The sequence below is a fragment of the Gobio gobio genome, assembly GCF_949357685.1.
Source record: "Gobio gobio genome assembly, chromosome: 3".
Classification (NCBI taxonomy): Eukaryota; Metazoa; Chordata; class Actinopteri; order Cypriniformes; family Gobionidae; genus Gobio; species Gobio gobio.
Window position 1 is genome coordinate 50,861,944 of NC_137099.1, and position 22,649 is coordinate 50,884,592.

At 43.2% G+C, this 22,649-nt stretch overlaps 1 protein-coding gene across 1 annotated transcript in view; it reads left to right on the top strand.

The window, feature by feature from the left end:
• Nucleotides 1–22,649, top strand: part of sorcs3a (sortilin related VPS10 domain containing receptor 3a) — a gene marked incomplete at both ends in the record, with an annotated part of 376,847 nt that overhangs the window by 332,871 nt on the left and 21,327 nt on the right. Inside the window, 3 exons of the mRNA XM_079813000.1 lie at nt 987–1,120; nt 1,452–1,575; nt 5,872–5,984. Of these exons, the coding sequence (XP_079669126.1) occupies nt 987–1,120; nt 1,452–1,575; nt 5,872–5,984 (371 nt within the window). The remainder of the gene's footprint in view (nt 1–986; nt 1,121–1,451; nt 1,576–5,871; nt 5,985–22,649) is intronic.

A 22,649-nucleotide genomic window follows, 5' to 3' on the forward strand; every position in this document is an offset into this window, starting at 1 on the left:
GTAGCCACACAGGCAATAAAGTGGAAGAACATTGGTATGCAAACTTTGAATAAACATCTCTCAAACAAAAAATGTGTACAATACACTCGGTAGGTGACTTTCATACAGTTGCTCTGCCAAAATCTGCATATGTCCTCCAACTCCACAGGTGTAGTAGACTGCGGTGCTTAATTGCAGCTTTTATCTTCACTTTTCACAAACAAACAGGAGGTGGGCACTTGTGATCAGATGAGAGAAATTAGGTCCAACTTTTATTTCCTGCTGTGTACAGAATCATTTAATAGCAAAAAAAAAAAAAAAAAAACATTTAAACGTTGGACCATTTAAACAGGCCAAAATATGCACATGGGAAAGGGCAAACAATACGGATAGATCTCAGATGAATGAGTAAATGATGACAGAAATCAAAGTAAGGATTTTTTTTTCATGTTGTATGATCATTGGGCCATTTGTTCATGACTGCGAACTAACAAGGTATGAGTTGCAAAGGTCGATTACTTGTCCAAACTGTTTATCTATAATCCTTTTTTGTTCTTTTTCAGTTGCGTCATTTTTAGCAGGTGTCAGACAGTTAGCCCAGTAAAACTCTCTTGGAAAAGTTGCTTTTTTAAACTCATCCGGCTTTAAACACCTCCGCTACTGCCATACACATGCTGACTAACTTCTTGGCGTTGTTTTTTGAGCATCCCACTGCGTGTTGCGTTTCTAAAATGCTGTGCCAAGTTAAAAATACTTGAAAACTTTTAAAAACAGGTCTCGAGACCCCTGCGTTCCGTTTCTGTTTCTTTGCACTCCGTCTAGCTCTGTTTGAACAGCGTCCAATTGGGGTCGGGCGAAGCCGAAAGCGGTCTAATTATACAAGACCCAATAGTTGACTAGATATTCAAGCCACCGGCGAGTTGATTTAACAAAATATTTCGTTTTTGCACCCCTTGCTCTGTTCCCTGTTCTTGTTTTGAATGTGTGTGTGTGTGTGTGTATTTCAGGCCCTGTGGAGCATATTCAGCTGTTGGCTCCATATGTGGTCATTAAGAATAAGGAGGTGAACTTGACGGCAGTGGTCTGGCCTGCTCATTTCAGAACGCTCACCTATTTCTGGTGGCTGGGGAACAACACGGAGGTACAACCAGCTCCTAATTACAGATTTTCTGCCTCGCTTTGTTGGGCGAAGGCCTTCAAGACATTTTATGTTGGAAGATAAACAGAACAGGAGCAATGAACCGTTAATAATGCGGTTCTTGTTCTTGTCATTTTTTTGTGGTATTTAGATGTGTTCTTCAGTTTATGCTTGTTCGCCCTGAAACATCAATAAAGCTGTTGGCACTAATTATTTTAAAAGGGTTTGCTTTTTAAGGGAGCTTACAAATATTGAAAAAAATTTGATTTCTTGTCTACCGTTGTATTGAGCTTTGATTGTTTCTGTTTTGTATCCACTACATTTGTGGCGCTAGCCAATAATTACATTGGACAGCAGTATTTCCCACACGTTCAGCACCGAGGGCATGATCACCGTGACTGTTCAGGTCTCGTCGGCGGACTCCATACTGCAGGACACCAGAACCATTGCCATACAAGGTAGGTGTTCAGACTTAATCAGGTAAAGGGCCAAGTGGATGTCATGTTTACTTGAATTATGTACATGAATGGGAATAAGTGATTTAGCCCTTTATAATTCTACTTTTTCTTTTCTTTTTTTCCGCCTGCTGCACTTCACGTTTTTGTAGGAGCGTGAAGTGCATGAAGTTGAAAAACAAAATCATCTCTGAGCAGAAAAGCGCCCAACGCCATTCGTTTAATTTTTTTATTTTCATTGTCCAATTGAATGAATGGAGAGGCGGGCCTTCCATTGTGGTGACCGTTACGTTGATTAGACTGACAAAACAGGTGATTCGGGAGGTTGCCTGGCAACATTAAAAAAAACACAGCGCACTGCTCTTTTCTAAATTAAAAACATCAACCAAAAAAGGCAGTGCGGTGCGTCTCACTTTTTCAAACCTGAGAAATGCGTTCTGTCTGATCAGGGCTTAAGAATGAACAATACTTCTACAGCATTTATTAATCTTAGCTAATGTTCATTTCAACATTTAATGGTACATTGTTAAAATCAAAAGTTGTATTTGTTAACATTAGTTAATGCACTGTGAACTAACATGAACAAACATTGAACAACTGGATTTTTATTAACTAATGTTAACAAAGATTTATAAATATTGTAACAAATGTATTGCTCGTTGTTAGTTCATGTTGATTCAAGTTGATACATTAAATAATGTTAACAAACAAGACCTTATTGTGAAGTGTTACCGTTTATTTTATTGTTTTACTTCAATCCCAAACCCAGACTTAAAGGGGGGGTGAAACACTCATTTTCAGTCAATCTCATGTCAATCTTGAGTACCTATAGAGTAGTATTGCATCTTTCATATCGCCGAAAAGTCTTTAGTTTTATTATATTTATAAAAGAAAGATACGCTGTACCGAGTCTTTACGAAAAAAGCAGAGCGTCTAGGGATGTATCGTTCGGGCGGAGCTAAAGAATGACGAGCGCGCGCAGCTATTGCGTTGAGCTATGCATGTTTACATAGAAAAACAATGGAATTGATAGCTAACAACACAAAGACATTTGAAGCAGTTTTACTCACCGCCTGCTACCAACACACGACCGTGAACCTTAATCGCTGGGATTGTTTCAGCATTAGACGAGCTACAAATCCGGAGTTGAACTGTACCTTGTCTGTACCTTGTTTATAAACCATCGTCGCCGAAATTCAGGGAACAAACAAACACTTGTACAACTCCGTTGCTACTCCGGAAAAACAAACTCCATCCACTGTCCCTTTAACGCTGGGTTCTTTGGGAAACTCTGCAGGGTTGTCTTGCCTTGACAACCAAAAACACAGTTCTTTGGTGACGTTGATTTCGTGAAGTCCTATGACTACAGCACAGACGGCTGTGCTTTCTCGCTCTAGTCGCGCACGCGCGAGAAGAGCCTGTGACGTCACATATACCCATCCTCGAAAAAAACTTTCAGAAACTTATGAGAAACCGGAATGAGTATTTTTGGCACAGAAATACTCCATCAAACGTCCAACTTTTTTTTTTTGAAACTTTGTCCATGTTTAGGATGGGAATCCAAGTCTTTAACAGTGTAAAAAGCTCAGTATGAATGAAACAGCATCACCCCCCCCCCCTTTAAACTATAAATATAGATTTTTTTTAAAAATCTGAATTGTTGTATTTTTAATAATCCTAAAAAAGAGTGAAATAAACAAACATTTCAATATTTATTTTGTGAAAGGGATTTATATATATTTTTTAAATCAAAATTGTCCCACAGTTGTGTTTGTTTCCAGCATAAATTGTATCAAAAACAATAGCAAAAAATAATTAATAATAATTAGTGCAAATTGAACTTTAAAGTCAATGATTTTATCCCTTTAATCTCTTGTTAATAAATTTATCTTTAATCACTAAAATTACATATTATTTTTTTCCCATTGAAAATAATTTATTCATGCCTTAACATAGCCTAAATGGAACTCTACACCCTTGCTTCATTTAATATACACGGCTTCATGAATACGCAAATTAGCCCCGCCCCCACTCACTCACACCAGCTCAGAGACCCACGCTCATCTTTTCTATAGTAAACGCTGCACGAGGGCAAGTGGAAATACTGGTTTAATTCAGCCATATATGTTTGAACCAGAAAGTTTGATTCAGAAGAAGTGGAAGAGCGATTAGGTTGTCTACAAGTCAATGTATCAGAATGGTAGTGCGTTCTATGTATCTCTCTTAACAACGTCAGACACATAACAGTAATTAAAAAGATTAGCCTTTGACTAGACTACGTTATCAAACAGCTAATAATGTGTTGCTAGCGTTACACAAACCATGTTCATATTCGCAATCTCAGAATCAGACATCTGCCTTCTATCCTTATAAACCCTTTGAACAAAGGCATATATATGGTGTTCATTTTAGGACATCCTCAGACCTCAGTCATATGATGAAAAGGCGTCATGCCTCAGACTAAAAGGCTTCAGTTATTAGACAAAACGGCATCGCGCCCCAGACTGAAAGGCTTCAGGTCTCAGGAAAGACATCCTCAGGAGTCAGGTCTCGTACAATTAGGCATCGGACGAAAAGAAGTCAGACTAAAAGGCATCGAACTAAAAAGGCATCAGACTAAAAGGCATCTGACGAAAAGGAGTCAGACAAAAAGGCATTAGACTAAAAGGCATCGGACGAAAAAGTCTCAGACTAAAAGGCATCGGACAAAAGGGACTCAGACATAAAAAGTATAAATCGGACGAAAACACTCAGAACAAAGTTTTCGAATTGCACCACCTCAAAAGGTTGTCATATACACGCGGTTTTATACTGTTGAGATGATTTTGTAAGTTTGTATTATTCGCCAGTTTTGTTTTCACATTTAAAACATTAGCTAAATAATAACACATTGCAACTAGCTAACGTATTGGCAAACTATGGTGAAGGCAAAGAAACAAACCTTTAGAGACTGTAGCCTATTGTTATAAGCAGAGCGCTGATTTGTGTACAGAGAGGTTACCGGGGAAACGCCTTTATTTCTGCTGCACATAGGTTTAACATTAAAACTAAGAATAAAATATCAAGTGCAGCTTACTTTAGGTCTCTCCCAGTCTCTCTCTCTATATCTGCTTTTTATTATGCTTCAATAACAATTAGCCAGTGCTGCCGCTCCCACCACGCGCCTCGTAACCTCTGTACACAAGTCTCGAAAGGTTTGTTTCTTTGCCTTCACCATAGTTTGCCAATAAGTTAGCTAGTTGCAATGTTATTATTTAGCTAACGTTTTAAATGTGAAAATAAAACTAGCGAATAATACAAATTTACAAAATAATCTCAGCAGTATAAAACCGCGTGTATGTGACATCATATTGAGGCGGTGCAATTCGAAACATTCGTTCTGAGTGAGTTTCGTCCGATGCCCATTTATGTCTGAGATTTTTCTTCCGATGCCTTTTAGTCTGACTCCATTTTCGTCCGATGCCTTTTGGTCTGAGACTTTTTCGTCCGATGCCTTTTAGTCTGATGCCTTTTAGTCTGACTCCGTTTTCGTTCAATGCCTTTTAGTCTGACTTCTTTTCGTCCGATACCTAATTGTACGAGACCTGACACCTGAGGATGTTTTTCCTGAGACCTGAAGCCTTTCAGTCTGAGGCGCGATGCCGTTTTGTCTAATGACTGAAGCCTTTTAGTCTGAGCCATGACGCCTTTTCATCATATGACTGAGGTCTGAGGATGTCCTAAAATGAACACTGTACATATAGTTCACCGTAACATCGTAATATACATCCTATACATAATTCACCCGCTATATGTACCTGATTTTTCATATCAACAGAAAAAAATATACTGGCTTCTCTTGAGTCTCCCCTGCTTCAGAACGGTCATAGTTAATGATATGCTAAAGCCCGCCCCAATGTAGTTTATGACATCAGAAACACCAGCGATTTCAAACCACGTCTTTGGTTCACTGCAGTTTTAAGGAGAAAATACTCAACAATGGTATTGATTTATGAATTTGCACATGGTTTGTCTTAAAGCATATTAGAAACATAAAGACAATTTTCACCACATCTTCTATATATATATATCTTGACACTGTGAGATAGTCATAAAAAATTCCTTTCGGCAACTGCCAAATAGACTGTAATCATTTTTGTGATCAGCTCTAACCTTTCCATACCTGTCAGTAATGATAACTCTGCTCCAGCGCGACTAAATCATCTGGAACAAATCACAGCAGATAGAAGGTGTTGGGCATCTTATGAGAGAAAGAATTAAGGGTCTGTCTGCCTCTGCTTCTCTCTCCCTCTGTGACAGAATTCTTCAAATCGCTTCTTTTATCTTTCTCTCCTAATCTGGATGAGGCCAACCCCGACATCCCAGAGTGGAGACAGGATGTGGGTCGGGTAATTAAGCAGGCTGTTCTTCAGGTGAGTGGGAATTTATTCAATCCATCTTGGCTCTCGCTGTCTTTTCCTGGCTCGTCTCTTTAGCTTCCAGAGATCCTGGTCAAATATGTCATGTTGTCTTTGTCTTATCCTTTTTCATTTCCCCTTACACTTATCTTCTATGTTTTCTTTCACTAAAAAAACAAATAAATCTGTATTTTTGGGTGCAATAAGAATATTGCAAAGTCATATATACACTCACCTAAAGGATTATTAGGAACACCTGTTCAATTTGTCATTAATGCAATTATCTAATCAACCAATCACATGGCAGTTGCTTCAATGCATTTAGGGGTATGGTCCTGGTCAAGACAATCTCCTGAACTTGATTTAAGCAATTTTGAGCGTGGCATGGTTGTTGGTGCCAGACGGGCCGGTCTGAGTATTTCACAATCTGCTCAGTTACTGGGATTTTCACGCACTACCATTTCTAGGGTTTACAAAGAATGGTGTGAAAAGGGAAAAACATCCAGTATGCGGCAGTCCTGTGGGCGAAAATGCCTTGTTGATGCTAGAGGTCAGAGGAGAATGGGCCGACTGATTCAAGCTGATAGAAGAGCAACTTTGACTGAAATAACCACTCGTTACAACCGAGGTATGCAGCAAAGAATTTGTGAAGCCACAACACGCACAACCTTGAGGCGGATGGGCTACAACAGCAGAAGACCCCACCGGGTACCACTCATCTCCACTACAAATAGGAAAAAGAGGCTACAATTTGCACGAGCTCACCAAAATTGAACAGTTGAAGACTGGAAAAATGTTGCCTGGTCTGATGAGTCTCGATTTCTGTTGAGACATTCAGATGGTAGAGTCAGAATTTGGCGTAAACAGAATGAGAACATGGATCCATCATGCCTTGTTACCACTGTGCAGGCTGCTGGTGGTGGTGTAATGGTGTGGGGGATGTTTTCTTGGCACACTTTAGGCCCCTTAGTGCCAATTGGGCATCGTTTAAATAACCTTGTTGAAATAATGCCACGTAGAATTAAGGCAGTTCTGTAGGTGAAAGGGGGTCAAACACAGTATTTGTATGGTGTTCCTAATAATCCTTTAGGTGAGTGTATATATGTGTGTGTATGTGTGACTTTGCATTATCCTTTCACTTATTGCGCCCAAAAATACAGATGTATTTGTTTTTTAGTGAAAGAACATAGAAGAGAAGTGTAAGGTGTATATGTACAGGGCTCGCAAAATCGCTCGCCCGACGTCCCGGGGCTAATGTGTTTTCCAGTCGAGCTACCATAATGTATCGCCTCCAAAATGAACCCGACAGGCTATCTTAAATAGTGAAATAAAATTAATTTCTTGATGTGCGTTGTTCGCTCTCTTGACTTGTTTTTTGAAGGAAAAATAAGATTGCGGAAGTTTTGACCATGCTGATTTGACAGCAGAGAAGTTTAGCCGATTGGTTTCACACCGCACACACAAGTAGTGCTGAGCAGCGCAGAAGCTGTGCGTATGGAGAGCAGGAGCAGCGCGCGCCTGTTGTGCATTCACACTGCCAGCGTTTTCGTGCGATTATCTCTTCACCACGGCACCTGTTAGTGGGTGGGATATTTTAGGCAGAAAGTTAACATTTTGTCCTCCAACTTGATGTGTTAGAAGCATCCGGGTCAGAGCATCTCCAAAACTGCAGCTCTTGTGGGGTGTTCCCGGTCTGCAGTGGTCAGTATCTATTAAAAGTGCTCCAAGGAAGTAACAGTGGTGAACTGGCGACAGGGTCATGGGTGGCCAAGGCTCATTAATGCACGTGGGGAGTGAAGGCTGGCCTGTGTGGTCCGATCAAACAGACAAGCTACTGTAGCTCAAATTGTTCAAGAAGTTAATGCTGGTTCTGATAGAAAGGTGTCAGAATACACAGTGCATCACAGTTTGTTGCGTATGGGGTTATAGCCACTGACCAGTCAGGGTGCCCATGATGACCCTTGTCCACCGCTGAAACAGTGGGCACGTGAGCATCAGAGCTGGACCACAGAGCAATGAAAGAAGGTGGCCTGGTCTGATGAATTACGTTTTCTTTTACATCACGTGGATGGCCGGGTGCTTGTACGTCACTTACCTGGGGAACACATAGCACCAGGATGTACTATGGTTTGATGAGCACAACGAGTTTGAGGTATTGACTTGGCCTCCAAATTCCCCAGATCTCAACCCAATCGAACATCTATGGGATGTTCTGAACAAACAAGTCCGATCCATGGAGGCCCCACCTCGAAACTTGCAGGACTTAAAGGATCTGCTCTCTTGGTGCCAGATACCACAGCACACCTTCTGGGGTCTAATGTAGTCCATGCATCGGTGGGTCAGGGCTGTTTTGGCAGCAAAAGGGGGACCAACACAATATTATAATGTTATGCCTGAGCGTTGTATATACTGTATATTATTGAGATTAAAGCCTCAGTTGCATCCATTACAGAGAAATCAATCAGCATAGCAATAAGACAAACTAATTAATTTGTATTTTCTTACCCCATCGATAAACTGATTTGTGTCCATATTTGTGCTGTTTTATGCTTTAAACAACTTTTTGGTTGATTATTTTATCTGGAAAACAAGAAAAGAACTAATTAAGAAAATTACATTTTGCAATGTTTCAGTGTCTTTCTATTTACATTTTAAACCACTATTTATTCAATGTATTATTTTATTATGTTTTTTATTTTATTTTTAGATTTAACATTCAATCAGAGACCGCAATCAGCTTAGCAAAAAGACGAAATTTAATTCAATGTATTTTTCTTACCTCATTGGCAAATTTGTTTTGGTCATATTATCTATGATTTTATGCTTAAAACAAGAAAAATAAAATAACTATTGGTGTCATAAATTTTGATATTTTCACTGGAAAACAAGACTGCAGTGTTCCCTTTCAGTCGGTCACTACGACGTACGTCGGTAATACCGACGAATTGGGATCACTTCAGAGAGCCCCTATCAGCTTCGAGAACTTAAGAACAGGCCAATGAACAATTGACGTGCGAGATTTGCATCTCGCGCTCCGGCCCGCGCCGCGGGTATAAACAGGAAGCGAGAGCAACGCACTGACGTCATTCACTTCGGAGCCGAACGGCGTTTGAAGTTCAGACTGCTTCCTGATTTCATCAGCGATTTCAGAGCTACTAAAAGAAGAGGAAAGAAGAGGAACGTTGTGCTGGTGTGACGGCTTTCTCCAGCGGGACCGCGAACTCAAGCTGCACTTTAAAAACAACTGCTGTTATCACAGCAACAAGGCTGTTGGTTTCGGTGGGCGTTCCAATTTTGAGTGCAAACACAGGCTGCACTATTCCCTGTGTGTTGCCGCGGTCTCCCTGGGTGCTTCAGCACTCTCTTAAAAGAGCGTTTCCTCACAAAGAGAGCAACACGGGTGTGACACTGCGTCTTTTTCAAGATGTCATTCCACCCGTGCGTTTCTGGATGCGGTCGTTCCCTCTCGCCCGCTGACGGCCACACTCACTGCATCACGTGACTGGGCTTACAGCACGCTGAGGCAGCGTTTGTGAATAGCTCGTGTTCTCACTGCGGGAACATGACTATTGCGGTGCTTAGATCTAGACTCACCTACCTCCGGGAAGGCGGAGTCCCCCTCCCCATACCTCGATCTAGAGCTATCCCTAACCAGGATAGACCTACTTCGACGGATGACCGGGGTGATCTGAGGATAACGTTCAGGACAAACCCGCCTAGTGTCCCTACGCAGGTCCCTGAACCCTCACAAGCACCGCTGCCGGTGGCGCCACCGGAAGAGATCGCTGGTCCCGCCCACGTGCGCCCAGTCATCTCTTTCGGAGCGCCCGCGGATGAGCAGATGTCGATCGCAGCATCGGAGGGGGAGTTCCAGTCCTCGGAGGATGATGACTCAGCTGTACTGCCTCCCTCTGGGAGAGTGGCAACGGTTGAGTCAGACCCCGAGTTGACGGCTATGCTTTCCCGGGCCGCCGAAAAGGTCGGGCTTGTGTGGAACCCTCCACCACGTCCCGAACCTTCTAGGTTGGATGATTGGTTCCTGGGGGGGGGTCGCCCTGGTTCTCAGCGTCCCGCCCCAGTGCCATTCTTCCCGGAGGTGCATGAGGAGCTTTCCAGGTCGTGGACGACAACCTTCAGTGCCAGAAACAGACCTGGAGGCTCCTCCCTCCTCACTACCCTTGACGGTGGACAGGCCAAGGGTTACGAGAGGATCCCGCCAGTCGAACGCGCCGTCGCGATGCAGCTGCGTCCGGCGACCGCCTCCGAGTGGCGTGGTGATCCTCGTCTCCCGTCCAAAGCCTGTAGACTTTCGTCCAGTCTGACTGCGAAGGCCTACAGGTCCTGCGGACAGGCCGCGTCTGCCTTGCATGCCATGGCGTTGCTCCAGGTGCACCAGGCCCAGGCACTCATGGACATGCACGAGGGTAGGTCTGACCCAGAGCTGAAACATTTTCAGAGGCTCCTGGGGCATATGGCAGCAGCAGCCGCAGTAACGCCGCTAGGGCTGCTCCTTATGAGACCGCTTCAGCACTGGCTACACGACCGAGTCCCGAGATGGGCGTGGCACAGCGGGTCCCTCCGTGTCCAAGTGACGCCGAGATGCCGCCAAACCCTCACTCCGTGGTCGGACCCTTCATTTCTACGGGCAGGAGTGCCTCTAGAACAAGTGTCCAGGCATCAAGTTGTCTCCACGGATGCCTCACCCACGGGTTGGGGTGCCACGTACAACGGGCTTGCAGTTTCGGGTCTGTGGACAGGGCCCCAACTACAATGGCATATCAATTGCCTAGAGTTGCTGGCAGTTCGTCTTGCTCTCAGCCGCCTCAAAGGGTCGCTCAAAGACAAGCACGTTCTGGTCCGGACGGACAGCACGACGGCCGTTGCGTACATCAACAAACAAGGTGGTCTACGCTCCCGCCGTTTGTCCCAACTCGCCCGCCATCTCCACCTGTGGAGTCAGAAGCATCTGAGGTCCCTTCGTGCTATTCACATTCCGGGCCTGCTCAATCGTGCGGCCGACGAGCTGTCACGGTTGCCAGTGCTCCCCGGAGAGTGGCGACTCCACCCCCAGGTGGTCCAGCTGATTTGGAGTCGCTTTGTGGCCGCACAGATCGATCTGTTTGCCGCCCACGACACGACCCACTGCCAGTTGTTCTATTCCCTGTCCGAGGGGACCCTCGGCACGGATGCACTGGCACACAGCTGGCCCCGGGCTCTGCGCAAATATGCGTTTCCCCCAGTGAGCCTTCTTGCACAGACACTGTGCAAGGTCAGGGAGGACGAGGAGCATCTCCTCTTGGTAGCTCCGTACTGGCCCAACAGGACGTGGTTCCCGGAACTAGTGCTCCTCGCGACAGCACCTCCTTGGCCCATTCCTCTGAGGCAGGACCTCCTGTCTCAGAGACGGGGCACCCTATGGTAGCCGCGTCCAGACCTCTGGAAACTCCATGTCTGGTCCCTGGATGGGACGCGGAGGTTCTAGGTGACCTACCGCAAGCGGTAGTCGACACCATCGCTTCCGCCAGAGCCCCCTCTACGAGACGGCTATATGCGTTGAAGTGGAACCTGTTCGTTGACTGGTGCTCTTCTCGCCGAGAAGACCCCCGGAAGTGTTCGATCGGATCTGTGCTATCTTTCCTTCAAGACGGGTTGGAGCGAAGGCTGTCTCCCTCCACCCTCAAGGTATATGTTGCCGCTATCGCCGCAAGCCATGACCTCGTTAATGGTGAGTCCTTAGGCAAACATGATCTGATCGTCAGGTTCCTGAGGGGAGCGAGGAGACTAAATCCTCCTCGCCCCTCCTCTATACCCTCTTGGGACTTGACTCTGGTGCTGACCGCACTGCAGAGGGCGCCCTTCGAGCCTTTACAGTCAGTAGAGCTTAAAATCTTGTCTCTAAAGACAATCCTCCTGATTGCATTGGCCTCAGTTAAGAGGGTAGGGGACCTGCAGGCATTTTCGGTCAACGAATCGTGCCTGGATTTCGGGCCGGGTGATTCTCAGGTGACCCTGAGACCCCGGCCTGGATACGTGCCCAAGGTTCCCACTACTCCCTTCCGGGACCAAGTGGTGAGCCTGCAAGCGCTGCCTTCGGAGGAGGCAGACCCAGCCCTGGCTTTTCTCTGTCCAGTTCGCGCTCTGCGCGTCTATGTTGACAGAACGCAAAGCTTTAGGACCTCAGAGCAGCTCTTCGTCTGTTACGGAGGACAGCAGAAGGGAAAGGCTGTCTCCAAGCAGAGGATGGCCCACTGGATAGTGGATGCCATCGTCTTGGCGTATGTATCCCAAGACGTGCCCTGCCCGCTCGGGGTTAGAGCTCACTCCACCAGGGGTGTAGCTTCTTCCTGGGCGCTGGCTCGTGGCGCCTCGCTGACAGACATTTGTAGAGCTGCGGGCTGGGCGACACCCAACACGTTCGCTAGGTTTTATAGCCTGCGTGTAGAGCCGGTGGCTTCTCGTGTGCTCGCTTCCCATAGTCAGCTTCACTGAAGTACCCGTTCTAGTGTCGGCTTGCTGCGCCATTCCCTTCCCCTGGAACGGATACGTGCGCTTATTTTCTACAGTCGAGTTACCCAGGTTTGGCGAACCCTGTTGAGTCCTCCGTACCCCTCGGCAGTCGGATGTTGGGGAGCGTCCGACGCCAGGTCTGGCACTCGTATGCATTGGTGGAACTTGTGTCAGGCTGGGTTCCGTATGTCGTGACCCCTACGGCGGTCCCATACGTGTATTTTCCACGGTACAGCTCCCTACGGCGAGCTCGTGTCTTTCCCTTGGCAGAGTTCCTCTGCCGTCTCAGTACGGTGTCATCCCCCGCCTGCATTAGGCCGGGGCCACCCCTGGGACTTTCGTATGTTGAGCTGCCCACAGCCAGCCCATACGTTCTTTCCACATGGTAACTCCCTCTGGGTATGATGTGGCTCCCGCAGCGTCCTTCGGGTACGCTTTCCTAGCGTTATCCAATACAGTCTGCTGAATGGGTCTTGCGGAACAGCAGTATGACTCTCCTGGCGTGAATCTCCCCGCCCGGGTCTGAGGGGCTCTCGCTGGGCGCTGGTAGTGGTAGTAACTGTGGCGCTTTCCATAGGGATCCCAATTCGTCGGTATTACCGACGTACGTCGTAGTGACCGACTGAAAGGGAACGTCTCGGTTACGTATGGTAACCCTCGTTCCCTGAAGGAGGGAACGGAGACGTACATCCCATCGCCACAGTTCCTTCCATCACTGCATGGCCGAGTCACTGGTTCGGCTCCTCAGTGAAAAACGTCAGTGCGTTGCTCTCGCTTCCTGTTTATACCCGCGGCACGGGGCGGAGCGCGAGATGCAAATCTCGCACGCCAATTGTTCATTGGCCTGTTCTTAAGTTCTCGAAGCTGATAGGGGCTCTCTGAAGTGATCCCAATTCGTCGGCATTATCGACGTACGTCTCCGTTCCCTCCTTCAGGGAACGAGGGTTACCATACGTAACCGAGACGTTTTAATGTCTCTGTTCACATTTGAAATAATAATTTATTAAAATAATTATATTATTATGCTATTTAGATTAAAGAGAAAACAATCAAATAGCAACAAGACAAACTTTACATAATAAATTACATTTATTTTTCTTACCTCGCTGGCAAATGTTGTCCTTGATTTATGCTTAAAACAAGAAAAACTCTTTGGTTGCATATATTTAGATAAAATACAAGAAATGAATCTCTCTCTCTGACTCTCACACAGTGGGGCGAATTGACTAAACAGTTGCACCACTTTAGTTGTATTTCATCCCAAAATCATGCATCTTATTTGGTAACCACCCACAGTGTACTCAACCAGGTGCTAAATGCACTAAAATAGCCCTGCACTGTATTCAAATTAAGCCATTGTCTTTCATTTCAGCACAAACACGAGTCCTTTATATGTAAATTAGGCTTATTATAGATTTTTTTTTCCTAGCGCAATTAACATCATAATAATACTGCCCGCAGAAAGCAGGCTGTGGATTTAACTTCATTTTAAGGGGAGGTTTGTGTGCATTTTTTTTATTCCTAAGCATGGCAGCAGTTATAATGGGGCATATATCCAAAAGCCACATGTAGACAAGAACATTTTGAAGAGCCAATTCAGATGTCTAGATCACAGTGGTGGAGTAAAGCAGTGGTAAAGTATATCTAGTACTCACCTAGCACTCAGAACTGGCCCACAAGGTCACACAAATTGTGTTCAGCACAAATTTTGTAGGCGGTGTTAACCGATTTGCATAAATCCTCTTGTGAACTAGCCAGCAAACTGCACTCAGCGGGAGTAATTCACTGTCTTCTAGGAAGGTGTTTGGGTGATGATGTAAAGGCTTGTAGTTCTGACAGTCCCACTGTGGTGTGGTGTGGTGTGTGTGGGTGTGTGTGTGTGTGTGTGTGTGTGTGTGTGTGTGTGTGTGTGTGTGTGTGTGTGTGTGTGTGTGTGTGTGTGTGTGTGTGTGTGTGTGTGTGTGTGTGTGTGTGTGTGTGTGTGTGTGTGTGTGTGTGTGTGTGGGCAACAGCACTTGTGCACTTGTGACTCTTAGTTGTGACAGAGCTCTCAGTGCTGACAGAGAGATTGAACCCACTGCTGGTCGATGCCTTGACACTACACAGTCTCAGTGCACATACACATGTACCTGAGCTGTCAGTCCCACCCTGGGATCGTCTCAGCTCGATATCAGTTTCCTTCCAAGTAGCAAATCCCAGCTGTTTCAATATGTATATGCTATATTAATAATTCAGTTGTTAAGTCTGACGTCACACGGCAGCGCTTCCGGGTTCAAACGCTCATCTCATACCACAAGAAAAACAACAAACGGTGCTAATATACACACATGTGGTGTAATACTACAAAAAATATATAATCATAACCTTTATCTCCATACCAAAATTCCAGATTGCCAGACAGTGATTAATCTTTTATAAATCGTTAAAATATTAATGTCTGACGCTGTGAGCACAGAGACTGTTGTGTAGACTGTAAGGATTTAAAATGTTTAACTTTTTAAAATGTTTTATGTCTAATATGAATAAATAGCGCTCATAAACGGCCGTCGATGGCATTCTCAAGTGAAACGAGTTGAGGCTTGGACCCAGAAACAGCGTTCCTGCCGACTTAACAAGCGGATAGAGAAGGATAAGTTTGGAATGTTCAGTGGTAAAATGAAACTGTTCTTTAATTGAAGTTGTACATTTTAATTTGTAAATATTTATAGTTAGAATGTAACTTTGGGGAGAATATTGGGAGAACTACTACTACTACTACGACTGGGGGGTATTCCAGAAAGCAAGGTTAACTTACTGTCACATATACCTTGAACTCTTGGTTGATTAACCCAAACCTTGCTTACTCAAGGTATGCTGGTGCACTGGAGCAGGTTATGTTCAGAGAGTGAGTTGCTATGGCTACTTACTGTACATACCCTGAAAGTTACCTCCGTTTCTGGAACCGAAAGTTGAGGTTTTCCGCTTACACTTAAACTTACACTTAAACATACCCTGTATGTCAAATAAACCTGCTTTATGGAATACCTCCCAAATACTACTGTTGTTGTTGTTGCTGCTGCTACTACTGCTATTGCTGCTGTTACTACTACTACTGCTACTACTGTTGTTGTTGTTGCTACTACTGCTGCTGCTGTTACTAATGCTACTATAAATAAATAAATAAATACTACAGCTGCTACTGTTGTTGTTGTTGCTGCTACTCCTGCTGATGCTGCTGCTGCTACTACTACTACTACTGTTGTTGTTGCTGCTGCTGCTACTACTACTGCTACTACTTTTGTTGTTGTTGTTGTTGCTGCTACTACTGCTGCTGCTGTTACGGTACAGATCCACTTTTGCAGCACGACTGAAGCGTGGTGTTGTGATGCTTCCCCTCATGTGTACGTTGATAGGCGTTCCTCAAGTTTACCGCTTTGGGCGTGCTTTTTAGCCAGCGGGGAATGAAAAACAAAGGACCAGCGAGAGACTTCCCCCAGTCTCCATGTGCTCTACTTCTATTGGATAGTTGCGTCGCGTTCAATGGATTCATTTGCATAAAGATGGGCTTTGGCCAGCTTTTTTGATGCGTGGCATTTCTTCAAATGCTGCGCCGCCTTCCTGGGATGCTTTGCGGGTGCTTTAAAGTTGCTTGACAAGTGTAGTGCGGTGCGACAGAAGTGTTGCACGGACAAGTGGATCCGCACCTTTACTACTGCTGCTGCTGCTACTGCTACTGCTACTACTTTTGTTGTTGTTGCTGCTGCTACTACTGCTGTTACTGCTGCTGCTGCTACTACTACTACTACCACTGTTGTTGTTGCTGCTGCTACTACTGCTGTTACTGCTGCTGCTGCTACTACTACTACTACCACTGTTGTTGTTGCTGCTACTACTATTGCTGCTACTACCACTACTGCTACTACTGGTGTTGTTGTTGCTGCTACTACTGCTGCTGCTCCTACTAAGGGTGCAGATCCACTTGTCCGTGGGATACTTCTGTTGCGCCGCACTCCACTTTATTCCTATGGGTAATGTCAAGCGACTTAAACGCAACAGCAAAGCATCCCGGGAAGGCTCAAAAGTACGCCCATAGCGGTAAACTTGAGGAACGCCACCCATAGGAATAAAGTGAAGTACGGCGCGACAGAAGTATCGCACGGACAAGTGGATCCGCACCCTTACTACTCCTGCATTGCTGCTGCTGCTACTACTACAGCTACTAATGTTGTTGTTGCTGCTACTACTGCTCCTGCTGCTACTACTACTGCTACTACTTTTGTTGTTGTTGCTGCTACTACTGCTGCTACTAAGGGTGCCGATCCACTTGTCCATGCGATACTTCTGTTGCGCCGCACTCCACTTTATACCTATGGGTAACGTCAAGCGACTTTAACGCACCAGCAAAGCATCCCGGGAAGGATGCGCTGCATTTGAAAAAATGCTGCGTGTCAAAAAAGCTGGCCGATGCTCATATTTATGCAAATTAATCAGTTTACCACGACGCAACAATCCAATATAAGTAGAGCACATGGAGACTGGGGGAAGTCTCTCGCGAATATAAAACACAACATTCCCCGCTGGCTCAAAAGCACGCCCATAGCGGTAAACTTGAGGAACGCCACCCATAGGAATAAAGTGGAGTGCGGCGCGACAGAAGTATCGCACGGACAAGTGGATCCGCACCCTTACTACTGCTACTACTACAGCTACTACTGTTGTTGTTGCTGCTCCTGCTACTACTACTGCTACTACTTTTGTTGTTGTTACTGCTACTGCTGCTGGTACTACTACTACTGCTAATACTGGTGTTGTTGTTGCTACTACTGCTGCTGCTGCTACTAAGGGTGCAGATCCACTTGTCCGTGCGATACTTCTATTGCGCCGCACTCCACTTTATTCCTATGGGTAACGTCAAGCGACTTTAACGCACCGGCAAAGCATCCTGGGAAGGCGGCGCTGCGTGTCAAAAAAGCTGGCCGATGCTCATCTTTATGCAAATGAATCCGTTTACCACGACGCGACAATCCAATATAAGTAGAGCACATGGAGACTGGGGAAGTCTCTCGCAGATATAAAACACAACATTCCCCACTGGCTCAAAAGTACGCCCATAGCGGTAAACTTGAGGAACGCCACCCATAGGAATAAAGTGGAGTGCGGCGCGGCAGAAGTATCGCACGGACAAGTGGATCCGCACCCTTATACTGTTGCGACTACTACTAGTACAGCTGCTGCTGCTGCTGCGACTGCTATTGCTACCAGTAATACTGCTGCTGGTACTACTACTACTACTACTATTACTACTAATATGCTGGTTATGGTACTCAAGAAACAATTCTTATTATAATCAATGTTGAAAACAGTTGTGCTGCTTAATATTTGGCTTGTGTGGATTTAACAAATACAAAATTCAAAAGAACAGCATTTATTTGAAATATAAATCTTTTGTAACATAATAAGGGCCATATTACTAAATAGGGCAAATTAGCGTGAGCGCAATTCCAAAAAAGCGCAGACAGGAGCGGAAAGTTCTGTGATCTACCGATGACACGCAAATTAAAGAACTCAGACACAGATGGATCATCTGCATAATAACCAATGCAATATAGCAAGAGCAGCGCAAATTAGCATCTGGTTTAAGACATGCTTTTTTGGGCGGGACATAATGGTGCAAACACCAGTAAACTGACGAGCGTAAACCTTAGTAAATCACCTTGCGTGGTTCATTGTAATACTATCCTCCCATACATTTTGTGTCTGAAAGGGAAACTCTACAAATTCATATGCAATAAAGTCAGCCGCAAAAATAACCCTGTCCACGCCTTTTCATCGCTAATTTTTCACTGTTTCTTTAGTAAATCCTGACAGAAGTTTTTTTAACACCAAAAGAGGGTTTTTCTGTTAGTAAGCTGGTCTAGTGGCTTATCTCCCAGCTTGACCAGCTGAAAAATGCCCAAAACCCCTCAAACCAGCCAATAGACCAGACTGGAAGACAAGAAAGCTAAGCTAATTTTTCAACTTCCTGCTTCATTAGACAAACTGTTCTAATCAAGCCATTCATATTGTCTCTCTATTTCAGACATGCACAAGAACAATCCCTAAATATCTCAATTAAATCTTAACTCCCTCATTCAGAACAGATCCTTAGAATCTGCCAATGATCAAGGTCAGAACAGCTTAGCACAAAGAGGTTACTGATCTCACGACTGCTTGTAAAGTGCACACGCACCTCTGTCTTCCTCCACATGTGCTCTTTCTCTCTCATTATCTGCCCGTCTGGGTTCCTGGCCTCAGGTGGCTTTACCCAGAATTCTCCAGAAGTAAAATCGTCCTCTTCCAACTTTTTCCTCCTTTGTTTCAACATCAAGTTCAAAGCCTAATGGCTTAATATTAAGCTCTCATGGTAAAGAGACCAACTTTTTCTAGTTCCTTTCATTTATCCTCTCGCATATAAACCACATCCCGTAGTGCCCTAGAGGAAGCAGATACACTTTATCCATACTGCCGCTGATAAACAGCTCAGTGTATTAAAAAGAGAGGGAGAGCGAGCCTCAGACATAATCAAAGTCAAGGTCCATTTAAGATGGCTGTTTGAGGCAATGGGCAGGCGAGGTGAGTGGAGGCGGCTGTCTGTTCTGGTGCATTGAGGCGATAGCAGTATAACAGCCTGAGGAGATGAGAATAGAGGGTTTCAGTCGCAGGGGTTAAAGGCTGAGCCAGTGCCTCAGAGTCAACACAAGACTTGCATTACAAACACTTTGATACTGAAAGAAGTACAAATGATAAGTGTGTTTATTATTTTAGGCTTTTCTCCACATTTATTGATAGGCATATAATAGAGAGAATAGGAAATTATGCAAGGATGACTCAAATTACTCTAGGTATCCCTGAGAACTTGTGACATCAATGATCAGTCATGAAAACACTGTTTTACTTTGCAATATTTTACATCCAGTTATGTGACAAAAGCAGTATAGCCTCAGACCTCATTCATTGCAATTGCATTGAAAAGTGAGTCCTTTTGTTATATAGAAATAGAAATGTTTGATCCTGTGGGGCCATTTTTGGTCCCCATGAGGAAAACAGCGTCATATTTGTATGTTTTTTTTTTTTTTTTAATCCATAACGGTATCTGTGAAGGCTGTGTAGTGTTTATGTGTAGGGTTAGGGGTGTAATAAACCCGTTTGTGTAGGGTAGTAGGACAGGATGTAACAATTATTGTAAATTAACTCTTTTCCCCCGCCATTGACTGAAATTTCCGTAATTTGTGAGAAAATGCTTCCCCGCCATTGACAGAATTTTCGACAAAACTTGATCGGATATCCTCGCTTGCTGTTGTGGTCTTGACCAGTCTTGAAATATAATCAAGATTCCTAACCTCTATTCGGACGGGATTAGTTTTACATGGCCAATTCGCACAGGATAAGAAATCGCAGTAAAACTAAAGTGGTAGGGGTAAATCAATTAACCCACTGCTGTCACCTCCCTTTCGTCATGTGCGTATTAAGTTGCTTCCTGATATCATGTGTGCAAACACATATAATCTATATATAACCTATATACGTATAACAGTTAGGTCCGGGCAAACGATTTATTAATTCAATTAATTCAATTCTGATTGGATTCTGTTGGTAATAGGCACTTACCTAAAGCTAAAAGAAGATTTGTGCCTCTGACAAGTGCTTTCAACCTTTTTTTTATCTGAATGGTAAGCAGAAATCACTTGAGGTTTGCCACAGACTTGTCCCATCACCTACAACACAACTGAATGCTTTTTCAAGCAAATATTTGAAAATCCTACTACTTTTAAACAGCAAATGATGGAATATTTGCGTACATATTTACAGCGGGTATATTCGGATGGGATTAGTATTACCTGAGGTGATTTTTCCGGACCTTTTTACAGAAGGTAAAAGTCACCGTAATCTTCACTGACATTGTCTGTATTGATTACTGAGTTAACACCGAGAAACTCTGGTTATAATTACTTTACCCCACCTCTCCATGTTAAACTAATCCCGTCTGAATATAGGGCTTTAGTCTGAGACGGAGAGACAAGACCAAGACTTTCAAAAATGGGTCTTAAGACTTGTCTTGAGTACTACAACACTAATAAGTAGTATCACTCTCCCCAAATCATGTATTCTAAATACGTCCACAGAATGTAACAGGATACACTGAAAAAATGGGAAATTTACTCCATCCAATTTACTCCATCATATTATTTGTGATCTACGCAACAAAGTTGTGCTTCTCTTCTAAACTTGATTTCTTGCTTTCGATTAATGTAATTCTCTAAAATGAGCAATCGACTAGGTTAAATTATTTAGGGTGAATGTGAGCCAATTGAGCACTCGAAAAGGATTTTTGCTGAAACTGTAGTTCCCAGCATGCTTTGATTGGGACTTAATGAGGAGAGTTAAAATGTTGAAATTAAGTGTTATTTTATGTGTTTTTGAGCCAGATGAGAAAAGGGGGAGACTGGATGGTGTTTAACGGTGTTTAATGTTCAATTATGTGGGAATTATTAGAACTGTTTAAATTACACTGGGTTGCGATTGTGGAGAAAAGTGGAGCATTTGCTTAGGCTGTGGACAGTTCATTTTCATTTCAACTCAAAGGCTGGTAAATCCAAGACAGCTAGGCATGCGAAACAGTGTGCTAAACACAAACAATACCAGACAATGAGTGAAACAAACAGAGGAACTTAAATAGACAGAGGTAATGAACTAAATGATAAGCAGCTGTGACGATTGATCAGTGTCCATAGAAACTAATGATTGGCGGGAAACTAAGACAAAGGAGAAGAGAACATGTGACTGAAAAAACAACCTAGAAGTCCATGAAAATGACACTAAGATAAAAAAACAACTGAATATCTATGACAGAACCATATAAAATCCCTACTTAAATGAGTCACTTAAAAAATTACTTCAAACCATGATGTTGAAATTATGTGAACAAACTATATTTGTTTAGCTTAATTGATTCATGTGGGACCGATGCACTGTAAACCCGAATAAGTTGGGAAAACTCAAAATGTAGGTTACATTTTACTTACATTTGACATTTTAGTGTTATGCAAGTTACATTTGACAAAAGTTACATTTTACTCATACATTTGAATTGCTCTTAACTTGAAATATTTGAGTAAGCTAATTCATACATTTATCTTAAAATTATAATCTCAATTTTAATATTTTTAGTAGTGTAAACTTGACTATGCTACCTTGCTAATTGATAACAAAATGTTTTGATAGCATTAGCATAGCATATCACTTGCAGAAAGAGTTCAGCAATATAGAACATTTAACATATATCTGTTCTCAAACTTAGCTCATGCTCCACTTGTCACCCTGATGGTAACCCTACAAAAACATCAACATAACAGAAACTGTAACTAGAATAACAAAACATTAAACACTATTCAATTTCCCACTTAACATTAATCTTGCACCATAACATTATATAACACTTAATTTGATATTTATTCTCCCTTTTGAGTTTCATGCTGGGAAATAGAAATCCCTGCCTAGTTTGGGCTAAATTTAAGTTAGTCTAAATTAAAAGCAAAAGCTCAAAACAATGAAACAATTAAAATTACTTAAAATGTGTCAGTTTTGTGAAATTAAAAGAAAAAATAAAGTTTGAAAAACTCATAAAAGTTGATTTTATTGAACTATTTTGTTGAATTTGAGTTGGCTCTAGTGGTAGGGTTTACAGTGTGTACATGATTAAATAATATAAATCCAACACACTTTTTTTCGGTGTAGAATATATAGTTTGTACAATATAAAATCATGATGTCTAAGTCCCCATAAAACATGGAAACTTTTAAAAGACATGTATACATTTATTCTGCAATAAATTGATCAAAAGTGTTTATATTTCAAATAAATTAAATCAATGATTTTTCTAAATTTCTATTTATTAAATATTCCTGGAAAAAAAAAAAAACATACCAAGGCTTCTACAAAAATATTAAGCAGCCCAACGTGATTTCTGAAGGATCATGTGACACTGAAGACTGGAGTAATGATGCTGAAAATTCAGCTTTGACATCACAGGAATAAATTACCTTTAAAATACATATTCAAATGGCTAACCGTTTCTTTAAAATGTAATAACATTTCACAATATTACTGTTTTACTGTATTTTGGATCAAATAAATACAGCCTTGGTGAACATAAGA